At 53.6% G+C, this 24,610-nt stretch overlaps 1 protein-coding gene and 1 pseudogene across 1 annotated transcript; one reads left to right on the top strand and one right to left on the bottom strand.

Annotated features, from left to right (window-relative positions):
* Positions 1–765: 765 nt before the first annotated feature.
* On the bottom strand, positions 766–1,755 carry LOC136787292 (olfactory receptor 14C36-like). Its single transcript, XM_066984446.1, has one exon. It carries the CDS (start codon positions 1,753–1,755, stop codon positions 766–768), a length of 990 nt encoding a protein of 329 aa, XP_066840547.1.
* An 11,504-nt stretch (positions 1,756–13,259) lies between these two features.
* On the top strand, positions 13,260–14,600 carry LOC136787205 (olfactory receptor 14C36-like; annotated as a pseudogene).
* Positions 14,601–24,610: the final 10,010 nt, after the last annotated feature.

The raw sequence follows: 24,610 nt of genomic DNA on the forward strand, positions 1-24,610 counted from the left end.
AGAAGAGGGCTTGTCCTGCCCATGGTCACAACTGGACCATGGCCCTCCAGATTCACCCTAGCACCTCCAGCCTTGCCCAAGGGTTATGTCTGGGGTACTGGCAAGCACTCAGGGTGTGGAGATTGTCTCAAGGACATGTGCTAGGGACAGGGACTGAGGAACAGCAGCAGACTGATAAGGCTCCTGTGTCATGCTTGCCTCTCCAAGGCAATTTAAAGCCCAGGTCACCGCATCGGTCCCCATCCCTCCTCTCATCTTTTTGAGTGCTCCTGGTTGACTATGTTCTGGCCATGCTGGTCAGGGTGGGAAGAAAACCCAGATGGATGGGAACGAGTGCTGCCAAAACTCCTTCCCCAGGGGTCTTTAGATATGCAAGGTGCTTGGAAGGATTATGGAGCATTTCCAAAGGCACTAGGTATGTTCAGATATGCCTGAAGACAACATGAATCCCCCTGCAGTCTCCTGTGCCTGTGCCTGCTGCATCCCCACTGCCTCCACAGAGACAGAAGACACCTCCTTTGCCTCAGATACAGAGATATCACACAGAGGCTATGAGAGGGTCATCTCACACCCAGATACATACTTTATGTGGGCTCCAGGAGAAAGAAAGAAGGTTGATGCCCCAGCAGAAGTGGAAGGAATCCGAACAGTTGTGAAGGAACATGGTAACTACGTATAACAAAAACAACAGAAAAAAATGTACTCGTGTATATTAATAAATAATATATATTATATGGATAAAAAAAACAATAACAGCAACTAAAATCAAACAGGTCTGTCATGGGACAGACTGTGAGTCATTTGTGGAGAGAGGAAAATTTTATCACTTCTGAAAAATGTCCACGAAATCACTTTCCTCAGGGCATCCTTCAGCTCCTGGTTCCTCATGCTGTAGATGAGGGGGTTCACTGCTGGAGGCATCACCGAGTACAGAACTGCCACCACGACATTCAAGGATGGGGAGGACAGGGAGAGGGGCTTCAGGTAGGAAAAACCTCCTGTGCTAATAAACAGGGAGACCACGGCCAGGTGAGGGAGACACGTGGAAAAGGCTTTGTGCCGTCCCTGCTGAGAGGGGATCCTCAGCACAGCCCTGAAAATCTGCACATAGGAAAAAACAATGAAAATAAAACACTCCAAAAACAGAAAACCACTCAATATGAGGAGTGCAACTTCCCTGACGTAGGAATTTGAGCATGAGAGCTTGAGGATCTGGGGGATTTCACAGAAGAACTGCTCCACAACATTGCCTCTGCAGAGGGGCAGTGAAAATGTATTGGTAGTGTGCAGCAGAGCATAGAGAACCCCACTGCCCCAGGCAGCTGCTGCCATCTGGGCACAAGCTCTGATGCCCAGAAGGCTCGCATAGTGCAGAGGCTTGCAGATGGCAACGTAGCGGTCGTAGGACATAATGGTGAGAAGAAAATACTCTGCTGACATCAGGAAGAGAAAAATAAAGACCTGTGCAACACATCCTGCATAGGAGATGGCCCTGGTGTCCCAGAGAGAATTGGCCATGGCTTTGGAGAGAGTGGTGGAGATGCAGCCCACGTCGAGGAGGGCGAGGTTGAGGAGGAAGAAGTACATGGGGGTGTGGAGGCGGTGGTCGCAGGCTACGGCGGTGAGGATGAGGCCGTTGCCCAGGAGGGCAGCCAGGTAGATGGCCAGGAAGAGCGCGAAGTGCAGGAGCTGCAGCTCCCACGTGTCTGCGAATGCCAGCAGGAGGAACTCGGTGATGGAGCTGCTGTTGGACATCTGGTGCTCCAGGGAATTGGCACCTGTCCAAGGAGAAAACAGAAGGAGATATTAAGACAGATTTCAGAGGACTCATTCCTGCTCACACTGGACACATGGGGCTTCCTATATGTGAAGGGAGACGTTTTCAGCGACTGGGTCCCTGCATTTCATGAGTGGCATTTGGTCCAGTGAGGGTTTTTGCCTATTTACCACCATGAGAGATGATGGCATATTGGCCATCAGCCTGTGTAAGGGAAGAAAGACAGATTCATCTCATCCTAGTTTACCCTCCTTCACAGATGATATCAGAACCAGAAACAGGCTCATGGAGGCACAATTGGCCCAATCATCTGCATACCTCTTTGTTTTGATAAGGTGGACTCTGTCTTCACATCAGTTTCCCTTTATCACACCCTTTATCCAGGTACTGTATGGGTAATGGAATTTTAAAAGCTTGGAAGTACCCTTTCACCCTGTAAAACTTCACAGCCTGCTCCCCAGAAGACAAGGTGCAACAAAAGTGTCTACTTCTGTACCTTTTTAGGATTTAGATTCCCCCACAACATCTGAGAAATGGTAAAAATCTTTTTCCGTTGTTCTCAGTATCAACACAAGCCAGTGCTTGGAGGCAAAATGCTCAGCTGGAGGGTGACTGCCCCCACACGTTGCTCTGAAAAAGAGCCCGGACTGTGCTGAGTGCGAATGCACAACTCCTCTCTTTCCCCGCCCAGCTATGGGGAGAAGGTGGAGAGGGACAGGACGGGGCTCCTGATTCACGTGGCTGAAATAAAGGCTCTGGGAAATGCAAAAGGGCACAAAGAAGCTGTGCCCTTCTTGGGGCCTGTTGCAGCTTTCCAGGGATACCTTCATAGCGATAACCTCAAGCTGACGTCTCCTCAGGAGCGTGACCTCATTGCCCAGCTGAAGGGACTGCATTGCACAGGACTTGAAATGTTCAAAGGGGACCTGGGCACCTTGGTCCAAGGAAAGCACCTCTGGGGCAGGGGCAGTGCGAGAACAGGAGCTTAACATCCCCCATCAGCACTGTTACTGCCAGAGAGTGCCACAGCGAGAACAGGAGCAGTGCACACAAATGGAGAAAGAAGGAAATGTACTGTGTTCCTCCTGCTGAGAGGAGGAGAGGAGACAGCCGGACACTCAAGAAAGCCTCCTCCCTACGCAGCTGTTCACATCACCCCCAGACAGCAGTCACAGGGCTGTAACTCCCAGCCTCTTTGATCCGCAGAGGGAAACCAGCCCGTGTCAGGGGAGACGGAGCTCTGCTCTGCGGGAGCTGTGGCTGCAGAGGAGGCGGCTCATGGCCTGGACCCCCCAGCCTTGAAGGCAGAGGCTCTGCTGGGGGGAGAGGAGAACGAGGGGGCTTGCTCAGAGGACAGCATCCGCATGGGAGGGACAGACAGGGAGCAGCCAAAGTCCACCCACCACAGCATTTCTGTCACAAGATCCATCTCCTTCTCTGCCAATGTCTCTGCTGCCCGCAGCTGTCCCTTCCAGTAGCTGCTTCCCACATCTCCTTCTTGTCGTCACTCACAGACCCCAGCCCAGCCCCTGTTCACACAGCTTTGCCCTACAGACACCCCCTGGCAGCAGGGAGGTGATGAAAAGAATCTCCCTGCATGCAGGTGCACAAGAGAAGGTCAGACAAACCCAGATGTGTCCAGCAAAGGCGATGCTGGTGCAGTCTGTAAGCAGAGCAGTGTGTTAATGGCCTTTATGAGGTACCTGGCAGATCTACGGATTTCTCCTGATAAAGATCTTAGTGCTATATTTACACCTGACAGTGCCAATTCATTCTCCTTTAGGAGGAAACAAAAACCACTCATTTTACAAGTTCCTCGTCTGAAAGCTGTCATCCCTTGCCTGTATTCTTAGTAACACCTTCCTGGAATTCTCCTTGTAGTGCTTTGGAGCTGTGAGCAGGCTGCCCCAGGCAGCAGCCTCCCGCCAGCAGCAGGACCCTGCCCTGCCGGGGGGGCTCCTTCCACCCGCAGCTTCTCCCCGCAGCGCCCTGGGCAGCTCCCCGGGCAGGCTGAGTGCTGAGCCTGGCAGGCGGCAGAGGCCCTGCCCCGGCACACAGCCCCTGGGGCACAGCAGGGACCCTGCTCTGCACCACAGCCCTGGGCACCCCTGCCTGCACCCGCGGCTTCTCCTTCCTCCAGGAGCTGCGGCTGCATTGCCCTCCAGCCAGAGACTTACCAGGGTCAGGGCTGGCAAGTGTTCTCCCCCAGCGAGCTCTGTGCATCCTGCCACTTCTGCCTGCCTTTACCCACTCTGTCTCTGCAGGCAGTGCCCCCAGCCCTGCTGCGCTGGGCAGAGGAGCTGCTCCTGGGCAGAGCTGGCTCTCTGCAGCGCTGCGCGCTTGCCAGGAGCTCCCCTTGGGCCCAGGAGCCCGGCCCAGCTCAGCAGCACAGGCCCAGCCCAAGGCCTCCCTTGCTCTGCCCCCCACCAGGCTCCCTGCCCATGGCCCTGAGGCTGCAGGGGAACCTGCTGGGAAACAGCCCAAAGGGATCCCTGGGCTTCCCTCCCTCCCCTGGGCACACACACTTCTTGCTAGCATGCTCATTTCTCCTAGGAAAAAGTGAATTAGCTGTAACAATAACTTCTTCATGTCCCAGTATCAGTTAGGACATGAAGTCATGGTCAGGGACTGATCTCCTTCATCCCCACTTGAGGAAGGAAGTCAGCAGAGTCAGTCGAGGCATCTCATGCTGCTTGTTATTCCTGGGGCTGGAAGAGGGTCTCAGCTCCCTCCCATGTCTGCCACAGACCCGCAGGAGCTGGGATTCCTCTGGCCTCAGTTCAGGTGTCCACAACATAGGCAGCTTAATGCGAATTACTGAGCCACAATAGTTCCTTAGTGGAGATGGAGGACAGGCAGGAGCTGTTCAGATGCAAACATCTGGTGAAATTTGAGGTTGATCCCCTGGGAGTGTGGTGGAGGCATTCCTTTGGGTAACTGAAATGGCAGCAGATGCCACATGTAGGACAACTGAACCTGTCCCTACTCCTTATGTGCAGGGCAGCCTGCAGAGGCTGTCAGCAGAGCAAAAGGAGTCATGTGTCACAGGGAGAGCTAAACCTATTCTGTTCTCTTTTAAATGCTCTGTTCTCTTTTAAAAGTTCTCTTTTTCCTTTCTCTTCTACATGTCCCTTGGCTGTAATGGCTGTTGTGTCTCAGACAACTCCACAGGGCCTCAGCTCTCACCAGCAAGGTCTCCCTGCCCTTTGTGCCTTGAGGCAGGACTCTGCAGGGGTACAACAGGTGGTGGGTGGGGACAAAATCAGTGGTTACTTTGCAAACTACACCCTTAACAGTTCATGGGACCTTAGGGCGTGCATCCACGGGTACAGGGAGAGTGTTCTGGCCTGGAGGTACTGGTTCCTTATGATCCCAGGAAGGGATCGGACAGCAGCATTCAGATACTGTAAGGGATCATTTAACTGCTCTTAGAGCTAAGACTATAAGGAGAGAAGACTATAGATGACCTACTGAATTTGGTGTGACTTCATTCTAGACTCAGTACTCCACTGTTAGTTGCAGCTCTCCATTAGACATTTGCACTGACCCTATGGGATTATTAAAGGGTGAGCGAGTTTTGCTGATCAGTCCTTGGCTCTCTAGTAATGAATCAGCATATATGTGGTAATCAGGGCGTCTCGGATAGTGCCATATTGCCACTGGTGCACCATTTGGGTAGCTAATGGCACTTCGACCCTGAGCAACCCCACAACTGAAGGATTCTGTGAGGGACTGGGCAAGGTAGAAAAGTGTTTAATGTGCATAAATCACCATAAATCACCTCCAGCATGGCCAATTCCATCAGATACGGGCTGCCTCTCTCCGTGGTGGTCCATTTGCCTGGGTGGCATACAACATCTTCCTTGAAGGGATACCTTTCCTTTACACCTGACAGGAGTTGCCTCAAGAGACTGAGAATTTGTGACCCCTTTCCAACTGCTTTGTCAATGCCCCCTTCCCTGGGGAGGGATCCCAGCTGCTTGTCTTCCCTGTCCTCTAATTCCAGGCTACTGGCCCTGTTATCCCAGTATCAGAGCAGCCAGGTGACAATGTGCTGGCCTAGATGATGGATGAAATCTTTTCGCACATCTCACAGCTCCCCAAGGAACAGTGATCAGGTGCTTACTGATGATTTTATGATATCTCACTCTTCATCCACGTGTTCCTCTGACGGCCCTATTTAGGAGTAGCCTGCCTCATCTTCTTCTTCCTCCTTCCCTGTATGAGTAGGAGCTTCTTTCCTTGCTAAACGAGCTGATTTTGTTTTTTTTTTTTCTCACGTATACGTATGACTGATACAGGCACAGGTTGGTTCTTTGGCCCAGTCACAGGGCTTGGAGTTGTGTAGATTGCAACTCAGTAAGCAAAGGCCAAGCCCCAGCACATTGCCGTGATTTCTGTCTCTTTGGAATTGCCAGGGTGATGACACTCCTTTTTCAAGCATGCTGTGATTTTTTTTTTTTAGGATTCTGCACTTGTTCATGGGTGAAGTAACAAAGCATTGCAGGTGTCTACAGTTCTAGGTGCCTGCCCATATCCTCCCACATTCCCTGCCACTCATAATTATCCTGCCTCAAGGCACATCACTGTGTGGCATTCTAGAAATAGGTTACCCTAACCTTAAAGAAAACCTGAAACACATTCAGGAGAAATAAGAATAAGAAGAAGTTGGTTTGAACATCCCAAGGATATTGAAAGTTTTGAAGAGCTATTGTAACTAGCCTGGAGGAGAAAGGGGGAGGTGAAGGAGAAAGGGAAAGGGAAGAAGTGGGGAGAAGAAGTGTCCCCCCTCATCCCTCCCATAGATTGGCTCCCCAAGGAGAAAAGTTAACGACTGTTAATTATGAATAGTTTCTGGGATATGGTTCCTCAAGTATGGAGGTGACAGCAATGCTGAGTACAGCTACCAGATTAGTCTCATGACCAGCAATTTCATCATAACATGAGGCAGCGTTACCCAGTAGAGTAAACTAATAACCATAAACCAGCCCCCAGAAAGCCCCCAGCACAACAGGGAATACACCGAGTACGTAATGTGCTATCTAACAGAATTCTGAGGCGAAACACAACTACTACACCGAGATTAAAAAATAAATAAAAAAATACACCTTGTGGTCAGCAGCTATGAAGCAGATATAATGCTTGTAACCATTTTATTTTAACATGATCTGGTCATATCTGTTATTATCTCAACCCTTTGGGCCCCACGCAGGACCCATTCAGGAAGGAGGGCATCCCACAGGAGAGACCCAGAGAGGGCAGAGATGGATTGTCAAGGAGCGGTGGAGACAAGTGTCATGGACTGATGGCAATCCCCATTCCCCTGTACCACTCAGGGGAAGGAGTTACAAGAGGCTGGATGGGGGGAATGGTGTTTTTAGTTTGCTTGTGGTTCCTGCTGGTTGTAGTCCACTGGTAATAGGAAATAAATTCTATTAATCTGCCTATGCTAAGTCTGTCTTGTCCGTGATGATAACTGGTGTCCACGGTGGTATTTGGTGGGTGACCTCATGTTCTGCCTCAACCCCTGAGGTCTTTTCATCGTATTTTCTCCCCCTTTTCCTTGTAGAATCATAGAATCATAGAATCAGAGAATATCCTGAGTTGGAAGGGACCCATAAGGATCATCAAGTCCAACTCCTGGCACCGCACAGGTCTGCCCAAAAATTTAGACCATGTGACTAAGTGCACAGTCCAATCTCTTCTTAAATTCGGACAGGCTTGGTGCAGTGACTCCTTCACTGGGGAGCCTGTTCCAGTGTGCAACCACCCTCTCGGTGAAGAACCTCTTCCCGATGTCCAGCCTAAACTTCCCCTGCCTCAGCTTCACACCGTTCCCACAGGTGCTGTAGGTTGGAAGTGAAAGAGCAGTTGCCGTGGAGTTCACCTGCGTAGCTGGATAACACCACCACAGGAATGGAGATGGAAAGGGTTCAGCACCAGGATTGTGGCCACCCAGGGATGGCATCTCAACACCCAGGACATGCTCTGCCAGCCTGGCTGCACAGAAGAGAAGGAACAGAGGTTCCCCTGAAGGACAGCAGTAGAAGAGGAAGGCTTGATTTCCAACTCAGGCATTTCTGGCACATTCCTGAGAGGCCTGGGGGAGCTGCAGGCCACACCAGGCTCTGGGACACCAGAGGTCTTTCCTCCCAGAGCCAAATCTCAAAGAGGCACCAGCTCCCAGGGAAACCTGGCCCTGGATTGTCCCCATCAGGAGAAGTCTGAGCCGTGTCCAGAGGAGCCCTGGGGCTCAGGGCAGCCCTAGCGTCAGGACCCAGGAATCCTGACTGCCACATTGTCCCCTGAGCCCAGAAGGACCCTCAGGCAGGGCTCTTGCAGCAGCCATCAGCCCTATCCAGCCTCCTCCCAAAGCCCTAGACTTGGAGCTCTGGACAGCTGACAGCCCCTCGGCCACCCCTTGGGAAGGGGCTCCTGACACCCTTACCTTTGGAGGAGAGCTGCAGGAGCACTGGAAACAGGGAAGTCAGGTTGGAGGTGATGGTCGCACTCCAGCAGCCCTCCATCTCACTCTCTGCTGGCCCTCAGCTCAGGACAAGGGATGCCCGCCCTGGCTCCTCAACCACAGCTCCTCTGCAAGGTGTCCCTGCTCCTCCGCCCGTCAGCGAGGGTCGCTGACTGCAACCTTGCTGCCTGCTGCCCCCACTCCTGGCCACAGAAGGACAGTGGTGGGGAGCACCCAAGCAGTGCCCAGCAGGGACCAGGCCTTGCAGGGAAGTGCCGGCACTGCCGCTGCTCCAGTGACGATATCCTGGTGATGCAGTGCATCCATCCCCCTGTGACATCAGCACGTGTCATTTGAAGGCCTATGAGGTCAGCAGCATGGAGACGGCGCAGCTTGGGAGAGAGACGAGAGATTTCCCTTCTTGTCCTGAGAAACAGTCGCATCCCTTCTGCCCAGTTCGTTTCCACAGGATCCTGACAAATCCACCAGGAACATCTCCAAATGGTGACAAAGGCCATTGGATATAGGACATGGAGCGCTGGAGAAGTCACCACTGTCCTCCTGCACCAACACACCTCTGCTCTTGGAAGCCCGTCCAGGAAGTTGGGGTTTGAGGCTTGTCCTGGGCCTGGGCTTTTTTCAAAAGATGGGAGCGAAGGCACCTGGGATGCAGCAGCCCCTCACCGTGCCTGAACTCCAATGCATGTCGCTCACTTGGAGAAGTAGGATGTGTTATATGGATGGAATTGCAGCGCATGCCAGGGCCTTCCTCCCTGGACATCCCACAAGGCTCTGTGCTCTGAGAAGGCCTCAGCAACATCCCCCTGTCTGCCATGCAGGAGGCAGAGGTGGTACAAGAGGGAATGGCAAACGTAATCGCTGTTGATCATCCCCACCTGTCTCTTCTCAAGAATCTGCACCCATCCAGCACAGCACCCCAAGCTGAGGGACCTGTCCCCCCACACCTCAGCAGCTCTTCCATCCATGTCCCAGCCGTGTGACAGCAGGCGGGGATCCAGCTCCTCCTGCCTGTGCCCCAGGCTGAGGGCATTGGGGCACATCTGGGCTGCAGCACCTCAGCTGTGGCACAAGGGCCAAACTCAGACTTGTCCCAGATCCTGTGCCCAAGCATGGGCATGCAGAGGCTTTCCTTCACAGCAGAGACCTGCTGCCGTGGATGGCAGATGGCCATGGGAGGATGAAATGAGGGGCCCGAAGCAGAGCACGCCCTGGTGTTCCTGAGGCCAGAAGGAAACAGGCCTGGGCTGTGCTGCCCTGACAGCAGAGGGCCTTTTGTGGTGTCGGTGCAGCCCTGAGGGCCAGTGCTGGAGCTGGGGCTGATCTCCAGGCAGGAGAAGGGGCTGCTGCCAAAGTCCTTGGCTATGGGCGTCCTGTGATCCAGGGACACAGAAAAAATCACTGGGCTGTGTCTTGACTGAGTAAAGGATGGGGGTGAGAAGCAGCAGCAGTGTTTGCAAACCAAAGGACACAAGTGGAAACCCTGGTGTGATGTGCCTCATATCCATGCACTGCCTGCCTCTGCTGGATAGAGGAGGGACAGACCTTGGCTTGCTGCAGCCCTGAGAAGCAGTCACTTGCTCATAAGCACCAGATCTGTCGGAGATGCCATCAGGGGTGCCCGTTAAGTACCAGCTATGAATGGCCAGAGCTGTCCTGTGGGTCCTGTGCTGCCCGTGTCAGCTGCATGCTCCAGTGGTGCTGGGCAGCGTTGGCATCTCAGGTAGCACTGCAGGCCTGGAACTGGCTATTACATGGAGCAGCTGCCCTGAATTCGGTTAGGCAATGTAGGGATGTCCGTGAGACAAGTGCCGTTACAGTCACTGGAGATGGAGGGAAAACCAGATGGAGAAGAGGGAGAGAGACTCAGGTCTCCCTGTGGCACAGCTCTTCATTGGGTCAGGTGGATGCCTCTACAGGCTGCCCTGAGCCTACTGAGGAGGGACAGGTTTAGTTGTCCTAAATGTGTGCATTTGCTGTCGCTTCAGCTGGCCAAAGGCATTCCCCACCAGCCTCCAAGGGGATGCCCCCAGGTGCTGCCCTGTCCCTCAGGGTTCCTCCATGAGAGCTTGAAGATACCTGCACGTCCCTCTGCCCCCTGACATGTCACCAGGTGTTTGCAGCCCCCTGATTGCCTCCATCTCCATTAATGATGTTGGAGCTGAGAAAAGGAGCTCACCTTCAGGTGCCCATGTGGTGTACATTAAAGGGAGGGCAGAGGAATCCCAGGTCCTGTGGGTCTGGGGCAGGCATGGGTGTGAGATGAGCTCCCTTTTGGTCCCAGTCCTAAAATCCAGCATGAGATGTCTCAACTGACTCTGCAGAATCCCTTCCCTGAACAGGGGATGAAGAAGAAGATTCCCTGACTTTGTCTGGATTCCCAAACTGATAGCGGGACAAGAAGATGTGATTGTTACACTCAATTGCTTTTCTGTTAGGTGAAATGAGCCTGCTGCCAAGTGTGTGTGCCCAGGGGAGGGAGGGAAGCCCAGGGATCCCTTCAGGCTGTTTCCCAGCAGGTTCCCCTGCAGCCCCAGGGCCATGGGCAGGGAGCCTGGTGGGGGGCAGAGCAAGGGAGGCCTTGGGCTGGGCCTGTGCTGCTGAGCTGGGCCGGGCTCCTGGGCCCAAGGGGAGCTCCTGGCAAGCGCGCAGCGCTGCAGAGAGCCAGCTCTGCCCAGGAGCAGCCCCTCTGCCCAGCGCAGCAGGGCTGGGGGCACTGCCTGCAGAGACAGAGTGGGTAAAGGCAGGCAGAAGTGGCAGGATGCACAGAGCTCGCTGGGGGAGAACACTTGCCAGCCCTGACCCCGGTAAGTCTCTGGCTGGAGGGCAATGCAGCCGCAGCTCCTGGAGGAAGGAGAAGCCGCGGGTGCAGGCAGGGGTGCCCAGGGCTGTGGTGCAGAGCAGGGTCCCTGCTGTGCCCCAGGGGCTGTGTGCCGGGGCAGGGCCTCTGCCGCCTGCCAGGCTCAGCACTCAGCCTGCCCGGGGAGCTGCCCAGGGCGCTGCGGGGAGAAGCTGCGGGTGGAAGGAGCCCCCCCGGCAGGGCAGGGTCCTGCTGCTGGCGGGAGGCTGCTGCCTGGGGCAGCCTGCTCACGGCTCCACAGCACTGCAAGGGCATTTCCCAAGCATTTTTTTCAGAAGAAAGGTCAAAGCAGGGATTTTCTACCATATTTTCAGTTACTTACTCTACTTGATGGGGGGAGGGACAGGAGGGGTGGGAACAGGGAGAAATTGAAAAGGAGACCTGAGCAATTTTGTCAGTTGTGAGCAATTATGAGCATATTGCCGAGACTCCTGAACTGTAACTTTTATGATCAGTATGTTTGTGAGCAAGCCCTGAGAATGCCTGCAACCTCTGCTCTTCCTATCAAAAGCAACAGCATCAACTTTGCTGAACCTGTCAGAGCTTTCTGACAGGTCCTTTTCTACCTGCAAAGATATACAGGCACCCAGGCACCTAGGGAGGCTGCTGCTCGGGCAGGCTGCTCACAGCTCCACAGCACAACCTTGATGTATTCAAGGGGACATTGCAAGAGAAGGGATCAGGCAGGGGATTTCAGCTACAGTCCCAGCTTTCCTGATCCTGCTGAGCTTTCCATTTTGTCTTCTTTGGCTCAGTGGGAATAGCAATAGATGCCGTTATTTCCAAGAGAAGTCAGACTCTCCTAAGCCTTCACAACAAGCATTAGAAGGACCCCAACAAGTCCCTTTCCTGCCCCTCAGCCCATAGAAAGCTCCACCACCACACATGCAGTGTCAGCAGGGTCTGTGTGACCTGGTCTCTAGGACGTGCCCCCAGCAAGCTGCCCCTGGGCAGAGCCCTGCTGCCAGGAGGTGTCTGCAGGGCAGAGCTGAGCACCCAGCGGGTGGGATGGGGGCTGTGACCTGCAGGCAGGAGGCGTGGGGACAGAGACCCAGCTGCAGGCAGGGACAGCTGCAGGCAGCAGAGCCATGGCCAGGGAGTGAGCGGGAGCTGCTCCCAGAAACTCCGTGGCAGGGGAGATTTGGGCACTTCCCTGCCTTCCCTGTACTGCAGATGCCTCCCCTGGAGCCACTCCCTACTCTCCTTTTTCTCACACCATAGAATTCCAGCCCTAATGTCTCTGGGGCTTTTGCTGGGCTGCAGGCTGCCTTGCACAAGGGCACAGCTCTTCCCTAGCAGCTCTGTGTTATCTAGCATCCCCATGGAGAAGAATCTTCAGTCCTAAGGCCATAGAAATGCTGGTGGATGGCTGTATGTGGGCAGCTGCTATGATCCCTCTGTGTCCGTGGTGAAAAGCAGGGCGCTGAGATCCTCCTCAGGAACGATGAGATGGGTGAGGTGTTTGGGGATCTGCACTTTGAACCTGGATTCCTCTGCTCTCAGCAGCATCCAGGTTCTTTTCAGGGGAACACCTGAGTGTGACCATCCTCCAGAGGTGCCCACACAGGGCAGCTGAGACCAGGAGTGATGGACACACCAGTTGTCCTCACTTTGCCCTGAGGGACAGTCCCTTTGCCTCCCAGGAGGCCAAGGTTTCACTTGGTGGGTAGTAAATGTGCCAAGGATTTGTGCCTTAAATGCACTCCTCAGGTGTAGGGGGATGAGTATGAAGTAACAAACCAAAGCATTGTGCACAAAGCCCTGCTCTGCAGTTGGGTGAATTTTGAGAAAGTGTACTCCAAAACTCCTTGTTACATCAAACACAGTTCATCTGAGACCACCCCATGTTCCATTTACTTCTTGCTATAGGTCAGCACTGTCTCCTGTAGAGTCTCTTGCCCGCAGTAGCACCCTCAGGCAGCACCACTTTGACATCAAGCAGAGGACCAGTCCTCCCAAAGTGAAGAGGAAGATTTTTATAAAAAAAAAAAAAAAAAAAAAAAAAAGAAAGAAAAATAAATGTAAAAATATAGGCTAGGTTTTCCTCACAGAGGTCTACCCTAATATTTTAATTCTCTTTCCTCCTTGGACAGGCCTCCCTATCCAGAGGAGCAGATCCCAATTCCCAGGAGGATCAGATGTCCAACAGCAGCTCCATCACCGAGTTCCTCCTGCTGGCATTCGCAGACACGCGGGAGCTGCAGCTCCTGCACTTCGGGCTCTTCCTGGGCATCTACCTGGCTGCCCTCCTGGGCAACGGCCTCATCCTCACCGCCGTAGCCTGCGACCACCGCCTCCACACCCCCATGTACTTCTTCCTCCTCAACCTCGCCCTCCTCGACCTGGGCTGCATCTGCACCACTCTCCCCAAAGCCATGGCCAATTCCCTCTGGGACACCAGGGCCATCTCCTATGCAGGATGTGCTGCACAGGTCTTTTTCTTTTTCTGTTTGTTTTTAGCAGAGTTTTCTATTCTCACTGTTATGTCCTATGACCGCTACATTGCCATCTGCAAGCCCCTGCACTATGGGAGCCTCCTGGGCAGCAGAGCTTGTGCCCAGATGGCAGCAGCTGCCTGGGGCAGTGGGGTTTCTCCATGCTGTGCTGCACACTGCCAATACATTTTCCCTGCCCCTCTGCCAAGGCAATGCCGTGGACCAGTTCTTCTGTGAAATCCCCCAGATCCTCAAGGTCTCTTGCTCAGACTCCTACCTCAGGGAAATTGAGCTTCTCACATTCCGTGGTTTTCTGTTTTGGGGGTGTTTTGTTTTCATTCTTTTCTCCTATGTGCAGATCTTCAAGGCTGTACTGAGGATGCCCTCTGAGCAGGGACGGCACAAAGCCTTCTCCACGTGCCTCCCTCACCTGGCCGTGGTCTTTCTGTTTCTCAGCACTGGCATGTGTGCCTACCTGAAGCCCCCCTCCATCTCCTCTCCATCCCTGGACCTTGTGATGGCTTTCCTGTACTCGGTGATGCCCCCAGCAGTGAACCCCCTCATCTACAGCATGAGGAACCAGGAGCTCAAGAATGCCATTAGGAAAGTGATGTCATGGATGTTTGTAAGGATGTGTTGAGGAAACTGATTGTGCCTTTCCACAGCTATAAAGTGCTTCTTTTCTTCTTCAGACGAATTACAGTTTATGTAATGACATGGCAAGCCTGTCTTAACTTCTGGAGGGATTTGTTTGGTTTTCTTTTTCTTTTTCCCCGTGTGATAATGTTTTCCACAAAGCAATGCTGTTCTTCATCCTGTTGTACTCAAGTACCAACATATCATAGAATCATAGAATGGCCAGGGTTGAAAAGGACCTTCAAGATCACGTAGTTTCAACCGCTCTGCTCTGGGTAGGGTTGCCAGCCACTAAAGCAGGCTGCCCAGAGCCGCCTCCAGCCTGATGGATGTCTTGCGGGACCCTGAGGCTTTGCATAAATGAGGAGCCAGATTCTTTGTGTATTTAAACAAAATAAATGAAGCTACAACAACTTCTTTGTCTGAGACCCACTCTCAGCTGATCAGGAAGTAATGGGAATAGCAAACCCCTTTTTGGCTGCAGCAGCTCGGGGCAGGCTGCCCTGGCCCTGGGGCAGCAGAGGCTGCCTGAGGACCCCCAGGGATGGCCCAGAGGGGCTGCGGGCCTCTGAGGATGTGCTGCAGAAGAGAGCAGGGGACACGGCAGGGGACACTGACCTCTGTACGCTTGTGCCATGGTTGTCCCATATGTGGGGCTGAGCCTTCTGTGTCTCCGGGAGCTGCTGTGCCCTTCAGAGGGGCTGGGGCTGTGGTGGCAGTGCCCAGAGCCCTGAAGCAGCCTGTGGTGGGCACTGCTCTGGGGCCGCTGCCACTGGACTGGGATGAGGGCAGGGAGGTGGGCAGAGGGCAAGGAGGTGGGAGAGCCATGCTCCGGGTCTGTGTTGGGGGACTGGCCAGCTGTGCTGGCCTCTGTCCTGGCCCAGAGCCCTGCAGACCTGGAGCAGGGCTGTCTGCAGAGGCCCCCATGGGATGTGGCTGGGTCAGGGCAGGGGCCAGGGGCTGGAGGAGGCTGCAAAGGCAGGAGGGCCATGGCAGGAAGGGACCCTGAGGGTCTCATTGGGATTGTAACAGGGGGGGCTTGACCCAGCCCTGAATGTGCACTGCCATGTGCGGTGCCTTGGCATCACGGCTGTGGGAGTATGTGTGGGGCAGTGGAGCTGGGACGCTGCAGGGACAGGGTGCAGACAGGGGCCACAAAGCAGCCACCCATGGGTGACAGCAAGGACAGGCTCCAAAACAGAAATTTATGGTGGAGGTGGAGGTATGGTTTTAGCAAGGGCAGAGCTCACCTGGAAGTGGTGTTATCGAGAAAAGTCAAGAGCAAAGAGAAGAGCTTTTGCTGGAGCTAAGGCACAGATTTCTCATCCAGCTCACCCAGGGCTCGTCCTGAGCAAGGCGGCCACGAGCCCTGCCTGCCCTCCTGCCTGCCCCGTGCAGTCAGGTGGCTGTAGCAGAGGGGACCCACAGCCAGCCCCTCGATGGGGCTCTGCCAGCCCCTCGCCCTCCCCTCTGCAGTGACGTCCTTTCTGCCCAGGGGCTCTCTGATGCGCGGGATGATGTCACAGTGCCTGCCGGCCAGCCCTTCTGAGGGCCAGTCAGGCTGCTGCAGTGGCAGTGACCTCACTCCAGCCCCCTCCCCACGGCCTGCCTCTCCCCTTCCCCTCTCCCCTCTCTGGACCCCGGGGTGTCACGCAGTCGGTGTCACGCAGCAGCTTTGCAGTGGTGGCCTCCGTGGTGGTGTTGCCAGGGAGGACATCTGCCCCTGAGCCAAAAGGACCTACTACAGCCAAGATGCATTTGGTGTTTCAAGCTGTCAGTGGCAGAGGTCTTGCAAAGTCTTTCTGCAGTTGTGCCCAGGGACCTTCACTCCATGGGTCCTGGGCTGGGGCTTTCACTTCAGACGAACCTGCGTCGGTCGTGGCAGAGGAAAGACGCCTTTTACAGCTGTGCTCTGCATCCTCCTTCATGGTAGGGCACCACTCGGTGTCCTTCGCTCTGCTCACGGTGTTTGTCTTAGCTCAGGGATGAACCAGATTAGATCTGCTTGACTCTTCTGAGGCCCTATCCAAGGCCTCCTGCCTGCTGCACCTACAGCACAAGAACCATTACTTCTCCGTATTATGCAGATTGACCTGATGCGTCTGTTCATATTAATCCCTTTTAAATTCACTAGATGGAAGGGGACATATTCCCAGACTGGGGCAAGCTGCTGGGCTCTGCCACAGCCACTCAAAATCACCTGCTCTTGAGTCTTTCAGCCTGAGTTTATCGCACATGGACCAAAACGATTTTCTTGGGGGTCTCAATGGCCATTTCAAGTGTAGTTAACTCCAGGAATCCACTGGAATGTGTGCCAGGATGCATGGTGCTAGCCCACAGGAATCCCTCACACAACCTATGGTCTTGTCCAGGCCATAGTCTCGAGTTCCCAGACTGCAGTGGCTGCCTTCCAATGATTATGACCTATGTTAGACTCCTAGAACCATGGAACCACAGAATCATGTAGATTGGAAAAGACCTCTCAGATCACCAAGTTCAACCGTTAACCTAACACTGCCACGTCTACCACTAAACCATGTCCCTAAGCATCACATCTGTATGTCTTGTGAATACCTCCAGAGATGACCACTCCACTACATCGCTGGGCAGCCCGTTCCAATGTATCACAACCCTTTCAGGGAAGACATTTTTCCCAATATCCAACCTAAACCTCCCCTGGTGCAACGCGAGGCCATTTCTTCTTGTCCTGTTGCTGAGCCGTGGGGGACACCACTTGTGGCTGGCCGCCAATTGGATTTAACTCTGGGAAACAGAGTCAAAACCTTTACTAAACCTTAGGCAGACAACATCCACAGCCTCTCCCTCATCCACTAAGTGCATCACCTTTTCATAGGAGAACAGGTTCGTCAAGCAGGACCTGCCTTCCATAAATCCATGCTGACTGGGCCTGATCACCTGTATGTTGTCCTGTATATGCAGTAGGATGGCACACAAGATAATCTGCACCATAACCTTCCCCGGCACCAAAGTCAGACTGACGGGCTTGTAGTTCACTGGGTCGTCCTTTGGGCCTTTCCTGTAGATGGGCGTCACATTTGCTAACCGACAGTTGACTGGGACCTCCCCTGCTCATCTTCCAAGCACTCCAGACACCTCCTAGACTATTTCCTCTCTGCTGTACTGTCTTTCCGGCAGACATCTGGGAAACTGAAGACCCCAACCAGACTGTATTTTCAGTAACCAAGTCAGTATCGGCCAGTGTGTGAGTGGCTCTAGGACACTGGATGCGCTCCGCGCACTCCAGTCTTTGATTCAATAACCGGCAGTGCTCTAGGACAGAAGTCACTGAGCACAAGCCAACATGTCAAAGCTCTTTTGTGTTTGTATAAAGCATTCCCATACTTCAAACTCACCTCTAGAAGAGTCCAAAACACTCCAGGTACCCACAGTTGACATAAGCAACGGCAGCATTACTGCAGGCTGTTGCAAGGAGTCCCAGAAGTGCCTTTCCATGATGACCAGCTCTGGAGAAGGCCTTGGGTTGCTTAGCTTGGATGGAATGCCCGTGGATATTGGAAAGCAAGAGAACCAAGGCTTTGCACATCTCTGGGCCCCAAGGGCAGATGCCACTCACAGACGTTGCCTGGGTGACATGTGGCAGAGATAGCTTCTGGCGAGAGGCAAAACCGCTCTCTCAACAGAAGGGATGAGGAACAAAGCCTTCATCCCATTTGGCTGATCTCACTGTGATACCCAGGCGCAAAGCTACCAGGCTGTCACCATGACTGTGGCAGTGTGCCGCTCTGTCAAGCAACTAGTAGCATTTCAGGGGAATCCAGCCCTAGTGCTTATTCTGCAAACAAATGGCCGCTTTTCTGACCCTGTCCGGCTTCTCATGCATTTGACACCAGAAAGAAAAGTTGGTGTCTCCTTCCTAGGGAGGAATAACCCCAAGCACCAGTACAGGCTGAGTAGAGGGGGAAGATCACCTCCCTTGGCCTGCTGCCAACACCCTTCCAAATGCACCCCAGGATCCCGTCGGCCTTCTTGGCCACAAGGGCACACTGCTGACTCCTGCTCAGCCTGCTGTCCAGCTGGACTCCCAGGTCCTTCTTTGCAGAGCTGCTTTCCAGCAGGTCATTCCCAGCCTGTACTGGTGCTGGGGGTTATTCCACCCTAGGAAGGAGACAGGACCCTGCACTTGCCCTTGTTGAACTTCAAGGGTTCCTCTCAGCCTATCCCTCCAGCATATCCAGGCCCCTCTGGGGTATCAGCCACTCCTCCCAGCTCTGTGTCATAAGCAAAGTTTGTGAGGGTGCACTCTGTTACATCATTCACTTCATTGACGAGTAAGTTGAACAACAGAGAGGAACTTTGGCATGTCCCGTAGCCCTGCACACCCTGGCAGGGCAATTCCTGCTGTGGGAATCAGTCAGCGCAGTGTTTAGAGAGGGCCAGCCAGTGTTTGCTTTGTCTGCTTCCAAGTGTGTTCCCCAGGAGGAACCCTGCTGCCTTCCAGGAGCTGTGAGCCCAGGAGCCCCAGGGACACATGAAGGGAGCCTGGTGGGGGGCAGAGCAAGGGAGGCCTTGGGCTGGGCCTGTGCTGCTGAGCTGGGCCGGGCTCCTGGGCCCAAGGGGAGCTCCTGGCAAGCGCGCAGCGCTGCAGAGAGCCAGCTCTGCCCAGGAGCAGCTCCTGTGCCCAGCGCAGCAGGGCTGGGGGCACTGCCTGCAGAGACAGAGTGGGTAAAGGCAGGCAGAAGTGGCAGGATGCACAGAGCTCGCTGGGGGAGAACACTTGCCAGCCCTGACCCCGGTAAGTCTCTGGCTGGAGGGCAATGCAGCCGCAGCTCCTGGAGGAAGGAGAAGCCGCGGGTGCAGGCAGGGGTGCCCAGGGCTGTGGTGCAGAGCAGGGTCCCTGCTGTGCCCCAGGGGCTGTGTGCCGGGGCAGGGCCTCTGCCGCCTGCCAGGCTCAGCACTCAGCCTGCCCGGGGAGCTGCCCAGGGCGCTGCGGGGAGAAGCTGCGGGTGGAAGGAGCCCCCCCGGCAGGGCAGGGTCCTGCTGCTGGCGGGAGGCTGCTGCCTGGGGCAGCCTGCTCACAGCTCCAAAGCACCCAGTATCATTTCCCAGGCAATTTTTCTTTTTCACAAGAATGATCAAAGAAGGGATTTTCTGCCCTCTTTTTAGTTACCTACTCTACTGGACAGGGAGGGGAATTAAGGAGACACGGAAAAGGAGGTGTCCAGTGTGAGCACATTGCTGAGACTCCTGAGCTGTTAACTTTGATGATCAGTGGGTTTGTGAGCAGCCCCAAAACTGCCTTCAGCCTCTCCTCTTCCTATCGAAAGCTACAGCATCAACTTTGCTGAACCCAGCAGGGCTTTCTGACAGGTCCTTTTCCACCTACAAAGACGCACATCCAGCTAGCCAGTGTCCTGTATACAGGTAGGTTTCTGAAGGGCAAAGATTACTGCATACAGTTTGGGGTGGTGTGAGAAAAACCCCAATAATTTTCTCGGACAGGATCTTCTGTGAAGCTATTTTATTCGTGATTGCAATGGCAAGTGTCCTGCAGGCAGGAGCGCCCAGCAAAAGTATATCATAACCCCATATTTCCTGTTACCCAACACTTGATTCCTCCTGTTTCCTCATTGGCTGAGTACAAGTTCACAAACTATTCGATGCTTATTACTATATCATGTATGTAGAATTTGATTTGACCAGCTGTTAATTTCTCCTTTTCCTTTTTTATTTCCTTCTTCTCTCATGACTAGAGGGCGAGTGATTTTTTGTTTTTACTGATTCTGCACTGCTCATCCTGTTTTTCTTAGCTATCCTTGTTTTGAGAGAGTGGGACCTTTCCTTTACCTGTGTATCATACTCCCCACTTCCATGTCACTGTCATGCCTGCACTGCACATGGATGCACATGCCTGCACATGGATGGGCACTCCAGAGGCTCTTGGGCACTCCAGGGAGATGCTGGTTTGCTCTGAGGAAATGCTTGTGTCATCCAAGGAGATCTTTTTAGTGCCCTGTGGCTATGCTTGGCAACTTAAGAGAGGTGCTTGGGTGCCCTGGGGTGATGCCTGGGTGCTCCATGCAAGTGCTTAGCTTCACCAGGGAAGTGCTTCAGTGTCCTGTGGAGATGCTGGAGTGCTCTGGGAGATGCCTGGGAAATGCCTGGCTACCTGGGGAAGATGCCTGTGGGATCCAGGGAGGTGCTGGAGTGACCTGCTCAAATGCTTGGGGATGTGGGAAGCTGCTTGGCTGCTCCAGAGACATGCTTGAACAATGCAGGGAGATGTTCTGGAGCTCCAAGACGACGCTTCTGTGCCCCAGGGAGACGCATGCTTTCTCCAGGGAGGTGCATGGCTGCTGTGTGCAGGTGCTTGGGTGTTCCAAGGATGATCCTGGGTGCCCCATGGAGATGCTTGGGTGCCCCCAGGTGATCCTTTGGTGCCCCTTGGTTTGCTCACGCACAAAAGATGGAGACTCACAACGATGCTTGGGCTCTCCAAGTACGTGCTTGGTTTCCCCAGGGAGATGCCTGGGTGCCACAGGAAGATGCTTGGGTGTTTCAGGAAGGTGTCTGGGTGGCCTGGGGATATGCTTGGGTGCTCCCAGGGAGGCGCTTGTGTTTCCAGGAAAACGCTCTAGGATGTCCAAGTATGCCTGGGGCAGACGCTTGGGTGCTGCACAGAGATGTTTGCATGCTCCAAGAGACACCAGGGTGGCTTGCTGAGAGACTTGGGTGCTCCAGGGAGGTTCTTGAATACCCCACGCAGGTGACCGGGTGCTCTGGGGAGATCTTTGGCTGCCTCAGCAAATTGCTTGTGCAGCACGGGGAGGTGCTTGTGCGTACCAAGGCTGTGATGGGTGACACAGAGTGATGCTTGGGGATCCTGGGGATCCACCCCTCCTACCCCAGGGAGAAGTTAGGGTACTCCAGAGAGGTCTCCGCATGCTTCACGGAGGTGCTTTTTGAACGACCGAGATGCTGAAAGAACTTGCTTGGGAGCTCTGGAGGGACGTCCGAGTACCTTGGGATGTGCTTGGGTTCCCTGGGGAGATGTTTCAATAATGCTGCAGTGGGGTGCCTGAGTGCTGCGGGGAGATGCGTGGGTCCTCCAGGAAGATGCTTGCGTTCTCGGGGGGTTATGCTTGTGTGCCTCAGGGAAATAGCTGTGTTCCTGGGGAGATGCTTTGCTGCTGCTGGGGAATCGTAGAATCACAGAATATCCCGAGTTGGAAGGGACCCATAAGGATGATCAAGTGCAACCCCTGGCACCGCACAGGTCTACCCAAAATGCTTGGGTCCTTAAAAGGGTCACGTCTGGATGCCCTGCAATGACGCTTGGGTGCTCCAGAGAGATGCCTGGCTGAGCCAGGCAGAACCTTGTGAGCTCAGGGTGATGTTGGGATCTCCTGGAAGGTGCTGGAATGCCCTTGGATGATGCCTCACAGGTAGAATGTAGTGCTTAGGTGTCCTGGGGAGATGCTTGTCTACTCCAACACAAGGCTTGTGTGCCCTGGGGAAAATCTCGGTGATTTCAAGAGGTGCTTATGTTCCTTGGCGAGAGGCTTGGGTGTCGTGGAGAGTGCTCCAGGAAGGTGCTTGTATTCCCAAGGGAGACTGGTTCTTTCCCTAGGGAGGTTCATGTCTTCTCTAGGGAGGTGCCTGAATGCTCCTTGGACATGCTCGTGTACTCTGGGGAGCTGCTTGGGTACTCCTAGTACAATAGTCGGGTGCTCCGGGGAGATGCTTGGCTGCTCACAAGATGGGGACTGGTCTGGGGAATGTTTGGCTGCACCTTAGAGCACAAAAATCTATCCCCTGATCACACAAAGTTCTGCCCCAGGCACCCAAGCATCTCCCTGCAGCACAGAAGCACCTCCCTGCGACACCCAAGCACCTCATTGCACCTCCCACAGGAACCTTCCCACCACAGTCCTACATCTGACTGGAGAACCCAAGCATCTCCCCAGGGCACCAAAACACCACCTGGGGCACACAAAGATCTCACTGGACATGGGAAGCACCTCCCTTGGCACCCAAGAGCTTCCGAGGGCTGCACAAGTACCTACCAGGGTCATTCAAGTATGTCCCCGTGCTCATGCACGCATCCCCCAGGGGACACAGACACCAAAGAGCAGGAACCAAGCATCTCCCCACAGCACTCCAGCATCTCCCTGGAGCCAAGCATCACACAAAAAGCACCCAACCATCTCCCTGGAGCACCCAAAATCCTCCCTGCAGAAACAAAGCTTTACCCTGGATCAAACTAGCCTCTCCCTTGGGCACACAAGCACATCTCCTAGGGTACACAAGCATCCCCAAAGAGCACTCAAGCATTTCTCTGGAGCCACCAAGAAACAGCCAGGATCACCAATCCATCTTCCTGAGACATCCAAAAGAATCTCTGCATCACCCAGCTGTCTTCTTGGAGAAACCAAGCGTCTCCCTGCACACCCAGGGAGCATCTGGACACAGCAGCTAAGAAGCCTGGGGAGCACCCAGATTCTTCCTGGCATAGCCAAGAACTTCCATCGAGCAAGAAAGCAGCTCCTGAGTCCCGCGGGCATCTTCTGAGGCACCCAGGCATCATCTCCGCACCGGGATGAGCACACAAGCATCTCCTCCCCACAGCGGTTCCTGGGCCATTCAGGCTCGCACTGCACTTCAGCCCCTGCTCCATCGCGCACTCACCTCCCTGTCCTGCCCTGCTCTGCCCTCTGCTGCCTGCTGCCAGGGGCTTCCATCCCGACTGGGGCCTGCCCGCAACCAGGGGCCTTTTATCCCGACTGGGCTGCCGTGTCACGGCCCCACTGTGACGCCTGGGTGACACAGCCACCGCTGCCCATTGTGACGCCTGGGTGAGACAGTCACCGCTGCCCTCCTGCCTACTGGGACACCACTCAGTATCTATTTCCTTGGACTCACAGGTTTGTCAGTGACAATTAAATTTAAGATAATTTATCAAATTCACCCCCAGAAAAAAAATATTTCTGGCAACTTCCGTAAACCTCAACAAGATAACGAATGCCAAATCATTCTTGAAGTTTTAGGCTGAAGTGTTGGTGTTTATATTTCTTTGTGTTTTTCTTGTCAGTGTTTAGCATGCTTTTCCTTTCTTGTTCAAGTTTGAAGTTACGCACACGTGCTTTCCTCTTTCTCTAGCTTGGAAAGTTCTCTTCTGAAAAGATCTTCTATTTCTAGCTGCTTTCTCTACTCTTCTGTTAAGAAGAATCCTCATGGTTCGTGTCTTGTCCTTGTCTCTATGTTTGCTTGGTCAGCTCTGTGTCTCAGCACTTGTGCTTATTATCATAGAATTGTCAAATCCTTCAGGCTGGAAAAGAGCTCTGAGGTCATCAAGTCCAAGCGCTAACCCAGCCCTCCCAAGTCTACCACTAAACCACGTCCCCAAGCACCACATCTACACGTCTTTTGCAGAGCTGCAGGGACGGTGACTCAACTCCTTCCCTGGGCAGCCTCTTCCAAGGCCTCACAATCCTTTCAGGGAAGAATTTTTTCCTCATATCCACCCCATGCCTTCCTGGGTGAAACTTGAGGCCAATTCCTCTTCTCCTGTTGCTTGCTGCTTGGGAGAAAGACCAACCCCCACGCTGCTACAACCTCTAAGAGGGAGTTGTGGAGAGCAATAAGGTCTTGTGGAGTAATTGCCTAAAGTGACTAGGAAAATTAAACTAATATTCACATTTTAAAGAAACTGTAGAGCATTGAGGAGGCTTTCAGGGTACGGTATAGCTGCATAACCTGAGTGTTCCCTAGGCTTCCACCCTTACATGTTACCGCACTGGGGGAACCTGGTGTGCTGACTGCAAGGAACAGCATGGAGCATGGATTAGCATGGATTATAACTGCTCTTGCAAGTGCCCTTCGTTTAGGCACAACAGTTTAACTGATCAGGTTACAGAGAAAACCCTTTCACTGCAAAATAGGTTCAATAAAGACTTGTGGCTTACGAGTTTCATTTCAAAACCCAAGTTGTTGGGTTTGATGGAAAAATGGTTGGTTTGGATGGTAAAAAGGTCATCGGTTTTGATGGTAGGTTTAGTCTGAGTATTGAAGGCTTCCATCAGTAAGCTCTGCATCTGAAAGACAAAGGGAAGAAATGTCATTCCCTGTTGTGATACTTAACATGGAACTGTCTGGCTCAGTGGTTTTCTTTCTAAAGAGAGAAGTCACAACCCTGCACACGGCTTGATCTGCTGACTACAGGGCTGAACAGACTGGAGAAGGCAGCTTCCAAAGCCCTCCCATTAAACTGACTGCATTTCAGTTCTATGCAAAAATTGGTCAACTGCACAGAATATTAGGACAAAGCTGCCTGCTTTGATAGCAAATGGTACACCTTAGGTAAGTTACATTCATTTGAAAGTTTGACTGGACGGCATCCTTGATTTACTAGTGATCTTGTGGTCAAGCTGACCAAATCC

Source organism: Anser cygnoides, chromosome 28 (assembly GCF_040182565.1).
Source record: "Anser cygnoides isolate HZ-2024a breed goose chromosome 28, Taihu_goose_T2T_genome, whole genome shotgun sequence".
Lineage (NCBI taxonomy): Eukaryota > Metazoa > Chordata > Aves > Anseriformes > Anatidae > Anser > Anser cygnoides.